Here is a 12,563-nt window from a genome sequence, read left to right as displayed (position 1 = left end):
TAGTTTTATTACAGCCAAAAGATGTGCAAGTTAGAACACAGGCTTTTATAGACACCCTAAATTCAGTCTCAAGGAATTTCTAGACACTGCCTCATGTTACCGATAAGGAAACTGCGGCTCGGGTGTGAAAGAGACTTGCTTTGGTAGAACCCGGACAGAACCCAGGTCTCTAGTCTCCCACCCAAATGCTGTCCACAGCCTCCACTCCTTCTATTCCTCATGGTGTCGCCATGTCTGTCTCTTTGGAACCATTGATTTCTGATTACTCAGATCTCTAGCAAGCCGTCTTGGGTCTCTGTAGTGTCCTAATCAGATTCTGTCTTTCACCTGGCGTTTTCCGCAGCCCACTCTGTGCCAGGCCCTGTGCCGAGCTCTGAACAGCAGAAGTAGAACCTGATCTTTGCCCTGAAGCCACAGGGACTACCGCATGCCCGCCCTGGAGCTCTGGGTGACTGTGAAGTCCGGCTGTGGAGGCCCTGCCCCAGGGCCTGCTCTTCTGTCAGGGGAGCCACAGGAGCAGGGGGTGAGAAGTGCTGAGCGCTGGCAAACAGCTAGAAAAAGCTCCAGGCCAGCAGTCTTGGAGCCCGTTTTAAGTGGAGTATGCCTGTGGGAGGCCCCAGGGAGAACGCTCTTAGAAATCGTGAGTCAGGTAGCTTTACTATCATCATACAATATAGAGCCCTGGTGCACAGGGCTCCCAGAGGGGAGAGATACACCAGGACTGAGTGAGGTAAGTGGGCCTGTGACGTTCACAGGACCAGGGCCCGTGCCATGGCTACCTTTGAAACTGAGCTCTGGGCTCGCCTGGCAGGGACCCTGAGGTGTGGAGTAGAGCCTGCTGCGTTTGGGCTTCAGGCCAGTGCTGTTCACCGTGCCCTAAGAATGTGTGATTTCAGACTCCCTCAGAAGCTGGGCAGACTTTACTTGGGTCAAGCAAACTCCCAATGTAAGGGAAACTGCAAGGGAAGCATTTCTTCGAGATATTATGAAGCATGCTATTGTGAGTCTGCCTTTTTTTTTTTTTTGTGAGTCTGCCTTTTAAAACCAGGCAATACTTTCAATATAAATATGCTTCCCTTTTCATTAAGGCAGGCCTCCTGAAGACTGTAACCAGCCCACACTTGTATACACTTATATCAGTAAACCCAAATGGCTTTATTTTTCAGTCTTATTTATTCAACCTGTCAGTAATTCCAAATGTCTGAATTGAGCACTTACTATGTGCCAAGCCCTTCGCATGAATCAGCTCATTTAATCCTCAAAAAAAAAAAAAAATCCTGTGAAGGGCAAACCATTGTTATCCTCATTTTTAAATTAGAGGGAAAAGAGGGTGGGGAACTTGCCTGGAATCACACAGCTAACAAGGCCAGGAGCCCAGGGCTGGGTCAATGTGAGGTTTAACCACGGGTTGCTTGAAACCCAGATGCGGTTCAGGGTTCACATGAGCACTAAGATGGGTTCACTCGCACCCGACTGGCTCCAGCTTGTTCTCACCCTCCCACACCAGGTGCCTTTCAGCACGTGAGAGTTCAGCAGAGCTGAGCTCAGTGGTTTGGGGTCTCATTTCCTCCCTCTGGGGTCTTTTGTGAGGCTGGGGGCTCCAGAAGAAGGAGCTGCCCCAGGTAGGAGGCAAGGGTGAAAGTCCTGGCAGCCGACTCAGATGACATCTTAGGCACTTTGTGGCATTGGGAAAATTATCCAGCGCTTGAGAATAAGGACAAGGGAGGGTGGCAAGTTCTCCCCGTGTCATATGGGAACATGTTTTAGCAGTATAAAAACGATATACTGATCCATGCTACAGAGTTGTACTTTTGTTCAACTCACTATTTTGTGTTAATTAAAGGCCCAGACTATGCAGTTACATGTTAACTTACAGATTTGTTTCCAGTAAAGATGCAAACTATTTCTTTCTGGTGGAAAAAATAACCCCCAGACAGTATGGTGTTCTTGCCCTGTAGGTCATTACCTGGCGGTGTGACTCTCCTGGCTATCTCATCCTACCTTCTCTCTCCAATACCTGTATACCTCCTCCAACTCTCCTTTGAACCAGCTGCACCCTCCTGCAGGTCCCTCATTACTGAGTTGAGTATATCTTTAACACTTGCTTATTTTTTATTCTCATCAGAGTCCTGTTTTCAAGTTTTTGGAAAGTATACTTTGGCACTTACGTTCTTCATCCCTGACTGGAAGTAACTGTCTTCAGAAGCCCTGCCCAGGGACCTTGGACAGTGTGTAGCATCCTAGTCTGTGTTTTGGCTTGATGCAGAATTGGTTAGAATCAAATTCCTCAGGCAGAACTGAGAGCCCGCTGAGGGTTAAAGGTCCTCCTTCCTCTGTCCGTGTGCCAGGCATTTCTGGCTTTGACTTAGTGGTGTGTTTTGAAGCCAATTTGTCAGACCTTAATTTAGTATCTGTGAGCCATACACGGAACAGGTTAAGTTACCTTCCAGTGATGGGTAACCATATGGTGCTGTTAAGCTTTGGGAGCTGGAAAATTGGTCACGTGTTTCCGAGCTGGTCAAACTTCCACACAGTGCTCTCAGCTTAGGCTGTGCTGTGTGGTCACTGAGAGAACATCACGTCTGCCCACTAGTCACCTGAACAATTTCAGGGGAAAAGCCCAGAGGAGGGGAGCAGGGGGCCACTGGAGCTGAAAGACATCATAACGGAGGGAGGGGGTCGCGGACCCGGTGTCCGTGCTTGAGGAGTGGGTTTGGGATTCGATGTTCGAAGATCCAAGCAGCGCTTCCTCCTGTGACTCTGTAAACCTCCAGCCCTCAGAGAATTTGCTAAATTGGCCTCCTAGCTGCATAATCAGCCGCAGAAAGCCTACCGGCCAGGGCTGCGGACATTTGCATGTGTCCTGATGTTGGAGAAGCTCAGACTATGGACATCTGAACCCTCCTGGCCTGAGTTCCTTGAGGCAGGGATCGTATTCCTGACTGAGCAGATTATCCCAAGTCCGAGGGATTTGAGGTGAGACTCATTCACATCTAGGCTGTACCACCTACAACCTGCTTGCTGTCTGACCATAGGCATGTCACTGCTTTACTCGTATTCCCCCGTCTGTAAAATGGGCACATATACAAATACATTCAGAGTGAGGCCTGTGTGTCTACTTCACAGGGCTGTTACGAGGATGAAATGAGGATTAGATGAGCTCATGTAAGTGTTAGGCATGGTGCCTGGCCATTGGCACGCCTCAGTAAACAGGAGTTTACCGTTTACTCCGTAACTAGGAGTTACTTTAAGCAACAGCCCCTGGGCTGGGTACTACTGGAAATGCACATCTCCCTGGGAGGAATTGCAGATTCTCTTTCCAACCCTTGAGCGTGAATGAGACTTTGCAGGGCAGAGGTGGACCCAGGGCAGCCGCAGTACTCAGGTCACCCAGAGAATATGGAGGTTGCCACCAAGGGGGCCAGTGCTGAGAGACCAGGAGAGCTTTTCTCGTCCCCACCAGCAGCCTGTGAGGTGCTAAGAGCCTTGTGGCCTGTGAGGGTGTTTGAGGACGGACCCTTTCAGCCAGGCGTGGAGCTAGGAGTGCTGAACGCCAGGAGATGGGGCCTCCCTCCAACATTCAGTTCCCAAGAGCTGACTGCAGGCTTCCAGGGAACCAGAGTCACCCCACTTCCCCGGGGGTACAGCTGGGCAATGCGGCAAATTTGACTCTACAGACTGGTTCTGCCCCAGTGAGGTCTGCCTGGGAGCAATCCAGGCCTCTCCCTGTGCTGCCCCCTTGCTCTGTACACAGGGCTCCAGGCCCCCAGGCTGCTGTTCTCTCCCCGGCCCGGGGCTCTGCCCCCTGACTTTCAGGTCTCAGGTCAAATCTCACGTTCTCAAGGCAGAAGACCTAAATAGACATTTCTCCAAAGAAGATATACAGATTGCCAACAAACACATGAAAGGATGCTCAACATCACTAATCAATAGAGAAATGCAAATCAAAACTACAATGAGCTATCACCTCACACCAGTCAGAATGGCCATCATCAAAAAATCTACAAACAATAAATGCTGGAGAGGGTGTGGAGAAAAGGGAACCCTCTTGCACTGTTGGTGGGGATGTAAATTGATACAGCCACTATGGAGAACAGTATGGAGGTTCCTTAAAAAACTAAAAATAGAACTACCATACGACCCAGCAATCCCACTACTGTGCATATACCCAGAGAAAACCATAATTCAAAAAAGTCATGTACCGCAATGTTCATTGCAGCTCTATTTACAATAGCCAGGATATGGAAGCAACCTAAGTGTCCATCAACAGATGAATGGATAAAGAAGAAGATGTGGCACATATATACAATGGAATATTACTCAGCCATGAAAAGAAATGAAATTGAGTTATTTGTAGTGAGGTGGATGGACCTAGAGACTGTCATACAGAGTGAAGTCAGAAAGAGAAAAACAGATACCGTATGTTAACACATATATATGGAATCTAAAAAAAAAAAAAAATGGTTCTGAAGAACCTAGGGGCAGGAGAGGAATAAAGATGCAGACATAGAGAATGGACTTGAGGACACGGGGAGGGGGAAGGGTAAGCTGGGACGAAGTGAGAGAGTAGCATGGACATATATACACTACCAAATGTAAAATAGATAGCTGGTGGGAAGCAGCCACATGGCACAGGGAGATCAGCTCGGTGCTTTGTGTCCACCTAGAGGGGTGGGATAGGAAGGGTGGGAGGGAGACGCAGGGGGAGGGGATATGGGGATATATGTATATTTATAACTGATTCACTTTGTTATAAAGCAGAAACTAACACACCATTGTAAAGCAATTATACTCCAGTAAAGATGTTAAGAAATACAAATAAATAAAGTAAAATGAAAGCCCCCCCCCGCAAAAAAAAAAGAAGGTTTCCCTGACCTCGGATGAAAGTCGGCCCACCACAGCGCCCTACTTAGCTCCTTCCTGGCCTTTTCCCCAACCCACATTTGTCTTGTGTGTGTGTTTGCCTGTTCACGCTCTCGTGTGTCTTCCTGCACTGTACTGTCAGTGCCCTGAGGACAGTGTCCCAGTCTGCCTTGTGTCCCCAGCACCTAGAATAGGCTCTGGCCCATGGGAGGTGCTCCGTAAGTATTTGTTGGATGAATAGGTGGTTGGAGGGCTGGCCGGCAGGCACTCCTGAAGCACCCTGTTGTTACCACCCACCGCATCTGGTGTGTAGAAACTGCACTGGCTGCAGACCTGGGTCTCTGCCTGGCTCTCGCATAAACCCAAATTCTGCAGCCACTTCCAAGGCACTTGTATGATCTCTGCTAAACAGAGTCAAAGTTTACCAGACGCTCTGTCTCCAGACCCCCTTGGGCATGTCTGGGGCTATGAGGTAGGGACACGTACTGGGATCATCGCCTTCAGCCCCTGCCTGATACAGCCCACACAGCTACACCTCTGTACACACACCACTCTTCGCTCTAGGTCTTTAAAGAACCTGACCATGACACAGGAGATGGGCTGCAGCTCCCCGGCGGACCCATATCAATGCACAGAGAATAAAGCCTATAATCTGTGTGTAAGGGGCTATGTCTGCTGACAGGTGGGCCCCTCATTCCTGGACAAATACCTTCTGTCTGCAGCAGCTGGAGACCACTGCGATGCCAGACAGGGGTTCACGGCAGGCAGCAGTGAGACCATCAGAGTGCAGGGCGGCCGGTACTTGGGGCTGCACCTGTCGCCTCTCGTCTTCTGCGTCCACGTCCCGCTCTTCTTGGCCTCGGGCCCTGCAGAGTGTGCAGCCACCGTAGAGCCAAGCCATCGCCTCACTGTGGCTTTGTGGAGGGGTGGGGCGAGGTAGTGGGCGTCTCAGCCCCAGCCCTTTGCTGGGACACTGAGGCCGGCCGGAGGGGGCCTAGGCAGCACCGCCCACAGAGACCTAGAATGACCTCCGCAGGCTGGGAAAGGGGAGGGGCTCCCCTCAGTAGGCAAGGACAAGTTCTCAGGTGAAATGCTGCCCTGGGCAAACATGCCCGAAGTGGAATTAGCATCCCAAAGAGGAACTCGAAGGGGTTTCCCCTTGTGTGCCACTCAGGGCATGATCCCTGAGAGGGGAGAGCTCACTGGTTTACTCTGTGTGAAGAACCAGTTTCAGAGACTGAGTCAGAGTTTGGGGCCAAAATAACTGAACTGTCTGTGCTCTGTGCTGTGGTCAGAGGTGAGAAACCAAGGAAGGAGCTTCCTGCTCTGGGCGAAGGAGGAAGGCTTCTCCCTCTGATCCCTCCCCTGGGGTCGGGCGGGCTTGACTCCACCACGGCTAACCTCCACCACCTGCAGATCCCTGGTCTGTGGCGGTCAAATTGAGAATCCTTATTTGAATTGCAGAGGGAGGCTGTAGCACCGACTGGTACAAATGGACTTGTTTCTTCTGCCACCATCACTTTCATGTAACAATTCCCATGTCTGACCATGTCAGGTACATTTAATTAGTGTTGAAAAGCAGCTTATTTGGTGAGATGATCAGTTTCTAACCCGGGTAAATGACTTTCTTTATGACTATAAATTAAGCACATTATATCTTTTTCAGGCATCATGGTCGTCCTCATAAATACTGTAGGCAGTTGCTGGCAGTCTCACTTGGTTACCTTTCCCATTACTGTTTTATCATCGTCCTGGTAGGAGGGGGGAATTCATTCTGTTTTCATAACAAGGAGGAAGTGGTGACAAGGGCCTCATTTAATGAAACCACGCTTGGCCGGCGTCCTCGGAGGCCGGGGTCGGGACCCCAGGCCACCCCCATGCACGGCATTCTCCGCTTGTTCAGGGGGCCTACTGGCCACAGACTGGGAAGGGCAGGTGCAGGGCTTTCAAGGTACTTTTGTCTTAATTGCAAGTAATTAGGAATCAAATATTTGCCAACAGCCCATTTCCATGTCAGAGAGAACCTGAGTGTTCTTGGCCACTTTGATGAGCACAGGTTGGCACAACTGTTTTCTTAACACTGACCCCTCAGAGCACAGCGTGGGGGAGGCGCTCGGAGCCACACCTGCAGGATGATCAAACCTGGGCGTCGGAAGCGCCACGTGCAGCGCTGGTCCTCAGAGGTGTTGGGTGCAGCCTGGGCATGTGGGCATCTCAGAGGGGATAGGATCAGGTAGAGAGGATTCTCCCCACCCCCGTCCACAGCTCACTGGCCTTCCTTTGATGCCTGCCCTGGATTAGGTGGTCTCTGAAGGGCCTCGCTGCACTGCCACTCCTGTTTCTAGTCCCCTTTACCCCAGAGGAGGCCCACCTCTACGGACAGTTGCCTCCCCTTCATGCCTCTATCCCTCCAGCTCCCCACGTGGAGGCGGCAAGGGAGGCACACCCCTGAACAGTCACTACATGCGGGGGCCCTTTCCACCTTCCCATCCCAGCTTCTAGCCTGGGGGTTAAGCACCGAAACAGTTAGGGAGAACAGCTTTGAAAACTATTGTGTTTCTTAAATTCTGAGTGAGGGGCAGGCTCAAGAAAACAAAGGCCCTGCACCCGTGGGGCGTCCTGAGGCCAGAGAGTGGGGCAGACCCTCTCAGGGTCAGGGGGTTCAGAGAGGGGCCCTCGGACTGGAGGAGGCAGCAGGCACCTGGTGGAGGAAGTGGACCCCAAGGGTGCATTGGAGCTGATGTACCAGAGAGAGCCCAGTCTGGGCAGGTAGCACAGCCGGGGCAAAAGCACCAAAGCAGGAACTGAAAGACCAGAGGCTCGGAAGGTTGGGCTTTGTTTCTTCAAAATGGGGTGGCTAGTGGGTATCCTTCTCATCCCACAGGGCAGTTTATTAAAATAGTGATACAGTGGCAGTACTTTGTGGGAAAGAACAAAGGCTGATATTTTTAGAGCTGGTTAGTTTCTTCCAATAGCCTCTGGTGCTCTCCAGGATAACCCATTTTCCAATAACCCAGGAGACTCATACTAATCAAACACACTCCGTGGCAAAGCAGCCATAAGCACCCTGGGTGAAGGGCCTCCGGCCCAGAGCCTCCCACTGCCGAGTGCCTTGCCTCCCCGCCGCCTGTCAGCCTTGACAGGAGGGTGCACGCTGGGGCCGGTGAATGCCACCTAGCCTTCGCGGTGACGCGCCAACAGTTAGCCAGGTGGACAAAGGAGATTCCCACGCCCACTTACACTCTGCACTTTTATACTGCTCAGAGATATTTTGACCTTCTAGTTTATTATGATTCAAGAAAAAGTCAATATTTCTCAGCTTGCCAAGGCTGGAGGAATTTAAATGAGTTATTGAATCAAGCAGTTAATCTACCGATAACTGACTTTTTCTTTTCAAATCTATAATGAGGAAAAACAGACTCAACCAAAAACAAGGTTTATTTTTTCCTTAGGCATGTTAATCCCATGGGGTAGGACTTGAGGCTGAAAGTTCAGTCTTGACGGCCCAGGCCATTCTGTCTTGCCAATATTTTGAAGAAGATTTAATTAAAACTTGAAAGCAAAAACTTCTGTGGCCATAAAATCTGCATTCATGTTTTAATTATTTGCGTCTTGATAGCCCTTTATAATTCTCAAGTTGCTATCTGTTGCCATTAATGCCACGTGGCAATCATCCAGTTTTCTGGACTCTTTGGAAGAGGGTCACGTTGGTGGTAGATGCTTATTTGGCCCTCCATGTAAGTGTACCTTTTCAGCCATAAGCCACTCTACCAGCGGTCCTGCTGCTTTGCTGTGTGAGCTCTAGACACCACGGCCTGAGCTCACTATGGGCATGTGTTGGGTGCAGGAGATACACCACAACATGGCAAGTGTGAGACCCGAAGGAACACAGCAGCTGCTGTTTCCATGGTCTCAGCCTTCTTGCCCGTGGCTGCAGGATTGTGCTAGAAAGGACTGAGCCGTGGACAGAGGCTGCTGGTGCCACCACTGCTGTTGTGTCCTAGAGAACTGTATTCTCCTCAGAGGAATAGGTCAACTTTTGGCCTCCCTGCCTTGGCTGCCCCCCGATCCTGAAACTTAAGAGTACCATTTTCGGGCTTCCCTGGTGGCGCAGTGGTTGAGAGTCCGCCTGCCGATGCAGGGGACACGGGTTTGTGCCCCGGTCCGGGAGGATCCCGCGTGCCGCGGAGCGGTTGGGCGCAGGAGCCATGGCCGCTGAGCCTGCGCGTCCGGAGCCTGTGCTCCGCAACGGGAGAGGCCACAACAGTGAGAGGCCCGCGTACCGCAAAAAAAAAAAAAAAAAAGAAGAGTACCATTTTCTCCTTACTCCCTAGACCCCACCACGGCTCCCCAGTCCCTAACATATCAGACCAAAACGCCTCTGCTTGGCTGTCTGAGTCTATAAGGCAGAACCACGCCTTGCTACCCTTATCCCCCCACCCCACACCGTCTCCTCCCAGAGACAGGGAAGTGCTCTCTGCACTGTGGTTACGGGAGCCTTGGCTCAAGCCCTCTGTCCCTTGGAAAGCCCTCCTCCGCTCAGTCAGCAGGGTCCGTCGGTACCTTGCCAGCACCGTGTGGCCCTCTCTTTACTCCTCCCTTCCAGGATGGGCAGGGGTTGTGTCTGAGATGTTTGGCGAGAGCCAGCCAAAAAACCTGGGTTCTACACGGCAGGGCACTGCTTGTAGCACCCCCGCCAGAGGGGCAGGGGCTCCATGGGGTGCCCGAGCCCCCAGGCCTGAGCTTCACAGCCTCTGCTCACCACAGCCTGAAAGAGCCACACACCCCTGCGTGCTCACGGCTGACCTTCTGTGTTTGTGTGCCTGGCAGGGCTTTCCGGCCACCGTGGGCTGCCGGCCTCCTGCAGGAAGAAGTTCTGCAGCCACGGGAGCAGGTGCGCGCTCAGCAGGGAGACGGGGGAGCCCGAGTGCCGGTGCCTGGAGGCCTGCAGTCCCAGCTACGTGCCCGTGTGTGGCTCCGACGGGAGGGTTTACGAAAACCACTGTGAGCTCCACCGTGCTGCCTGCCTGCTGGGGAAGAAGATTGCCATCGTCCACAGCAAGGACTGTTTCCTTAAAGGTAGGAAGACGGCTCCCTGCTTCTATGCTCGTAGGTTGTGTCATGGATTTGCTAATGCCTTTCTGACAAATGACCTGGGTGCTGCGTCTTACAGGTTAAATGTGTTTTTAAAAAAAGAGAAAGAGGAAAGAGTCTTAACAACATAGCAGCAGCATTATTTCAGAGATGCGTGTTCATTTGTGTCCACCTCCAGAGGCCCTTGCCCTTAGAGGAAGGCCCTGGGAGACCAGAAGCCAGGGAGGCCCACTAAGCCTTGGGCTGGTGCAGAGCATGTGTCCAGTAGGAACCAGGCTGAAAGGCACCGCCCAGGTCTCTTGCACAGGGTAGGCACTGCCCAGGTCTCTTGCGTAGGGTGGGCCCTGCCAGGTGGCGGCAGAGAGCACGTTGGCCCCTCCGGACAGTGTCTCGTGAATCAGGAGACCATGCTGTGTGTAGAATGTGGCCGGATGGACCCCGCGGTCCAGTGGTTCCCAGTATGGTGGGCACTCCAGCTCTGGCCTAGAGCGGTCACCTGGCCTGTCCAGAACACCTCTGAGTAAGATGAGGAAGGCCCTGCAAGGACTTCAGAAGGTGTCCGTGGAGTTGGGGCCAAAGGGTTCATGCCCTCTGCTGGGCTTGAGTGAGAGGGGCAGTGCCAGCTCCCAGTGGATGGTAAGAGCCTCAAGGGCAGAGCCCGTGGCTCTTGGGGCACGAATATAGTCTCAGCACGTGGCTCAGGGCCTTGCACCAAGACGTCAACAACTCACAGACGCTCAAGCGTATGAGAGCTAGACCGCAAATTCCCGTGTTCACGTGGCCCCAATGAATGGTGCATGCCACAGCCTGTAGGAATATTGGTGATGCTGAACCCAAATGGCCGCACGTGAATAAATCAGACGATGTGAGACGGGAGAAGCAGCACTTGGGCAGGTGGGAACAGGCCCACTGGCCCGAGCCGGGGGACGCTGGAGGTGGGGAGCCCACGTGGGGCTGCATGAGGTCCGAGACGTGCTGTGGGGCAGGGCCGGGAGGGGAGGAGAAAGCCTGGATGGAGCCCCGCTGCAGAGTGCTGGTGACACTGACAGAAAAGGGCTTCTGTGTGGTCACAGCTGGGAGCCTGGGTGCCCAGAGGGAAGGGCAGAGCTGTGGTCTCACTTGCACAGGCGCCAGGACCATGTGGCAGGAGGATTCACAGTGGAGGAGTCCAGGTCTGTGGGCCTTCTGCACCCTGAGAAAGGGCAGCTTTCCCACCTCGTCCACGGGCCCTGGCAGTGGGGTCCTGGAGCAGGCGGGTCTCCAGAAAGCTGAGTTTATCTTGTGATGGGAAGTCTTGGACCCTTTCATGGCCATGCTTATGACACGAATGCTGACGTGCTTTAGAAATCGTGAGGCCCAATGTGGAATCAAGACAAAATGAGCCCAGGAAATATGTCCAAGGCCTGGAAGCCCTGCCCAGCCCAGGCCTGCCGATGCCTCAGCAGCCGTGAGCACTAAAACACTTGACCACTTGCTCCATCCAGCCTTATTGGCCATGTTGAATTTTATAGACTGATGTTCCATTCTCCGGTTTCCAGTATCCCCCAACTTGCATCTTTCTAAAGGTTTTTATTTCTGCATCAGAGTGTGCATAGCCTCCCTCACCATCGGTTATTCAAACAGCATTTCTTATGTCCCGTGAGGGAAAATCACCCACCACAAAACCTGCCACGGTGAAGGATGCTGGGGGAGAGCTGGAGAGCGTGCGGGAGGGGCAGGCAGATTAGGTCTTGCCTCTGCTTCGTGCTGATTGAATTTATTCACCAAATCCTTCTGATTCGTTGGGTTTTTCACCGATTTTGTGAATTCCCACCCACTTGAGTGGCAGACAGAGCCGCTCTGCAAAAGATCCCTTTTCGGTGGAAAGGGGTACCTACAAAGTCCCAGAGGGACCTGGGGTTGCAGCCCAGTTCTGTGACCTTGGGTGCATGACTCCGCCTCTCTGGGCCTTTTCCTCAGCTGTAAAAAGGGGCTGTTGGCAGTTCCCACCTGCTCCGTGGAGAAAAGTAAAGGAGATGCAGCACAGAGACCACTTAGCGTGGGCCGGGTGTGTTACACGTGTCGGGTATTAATGACACCTGTTGTCATCATTTATCTAATTCAGTGTGGCCTCAGGCCTGGAGCAGAGAGGTGCACAAGCTGTGAGGGGAATGCAGAGGCAGGAACAAGGGCTCTGACCAGCAGGTCTTTGGCCCGGATGGCTTGCTGGTAGATGGAGAGTGGGAGAGGAACGTGCTGAGAGTCGGGCCCTCAGGCTATCCTGGAGATGCCCACCTGGGGCTAGGGCTCCCCCGTCTGCAGCCCTGGCCCCATGGGTCTGGACCCCATGGAGAAGCCTTCACTGCCTCTGGTTCAGCATCAGCTCCAGTTCCTAGGCAGGAGGCCAGCCAGCCTCTCCTTCTCTAGCATTTCCATAGGGAATGCCCAGCAAGCAGTAGAGATCTGTTCACTGGTCCCAGGGCCTTGGAGGGCACGGAGGCAGCCAGGCATAGGCGGGTGCTTTGGGAGCGCACTTCTTCACCTTCGCCGGAACCATGGCTCCAACGGGGAGCGGGGCGTAATGGATTGACAGAGGGCTGGGGGGCAGGCAGGATGAGATTCTTGGG

At 52.7% G+C, this 12,563-nt stretch overlaps 1 protein-coding gene across 1 annotated transcript in view; it reads left to right on the top strand.

Moving 5' to 3' along the window:
• Positions 1-12,563, top strand: part of FSTL4 (follistatin like 4) — a 440,804-nt gene that overhangs the window by 188,421 nt on the left and 239,820 nt on the right. Inside the window, exon 4 of the mRNA XM_079916826.1 lies at positions 9,694-9,942. Coding sequence (XP_079772952.1) covers positions 9,694-9,942 — 249 coding nt within the window. The remainder of the gene's footprint in view (positions 1-9,693; positions 9,943-12,563) is intronic.

The sequence above is a fragment of the Stenella coeruleoalba genome (genome assembly GCF_951394435.1).
Source record: "Stenella coeruleoalba genome assembly, chromosome: 3".
Taxonomy (NCBI): domain Eukaryota; kingdom Metazoa; phylum Chordata; class Mammalia; order Artiodactyla; family Delphinidae; genus Stenella; species Stenella coeruleoalba.
This window is presented reverse-complemented; position numbering and strand designations above follow the sequence as displayed.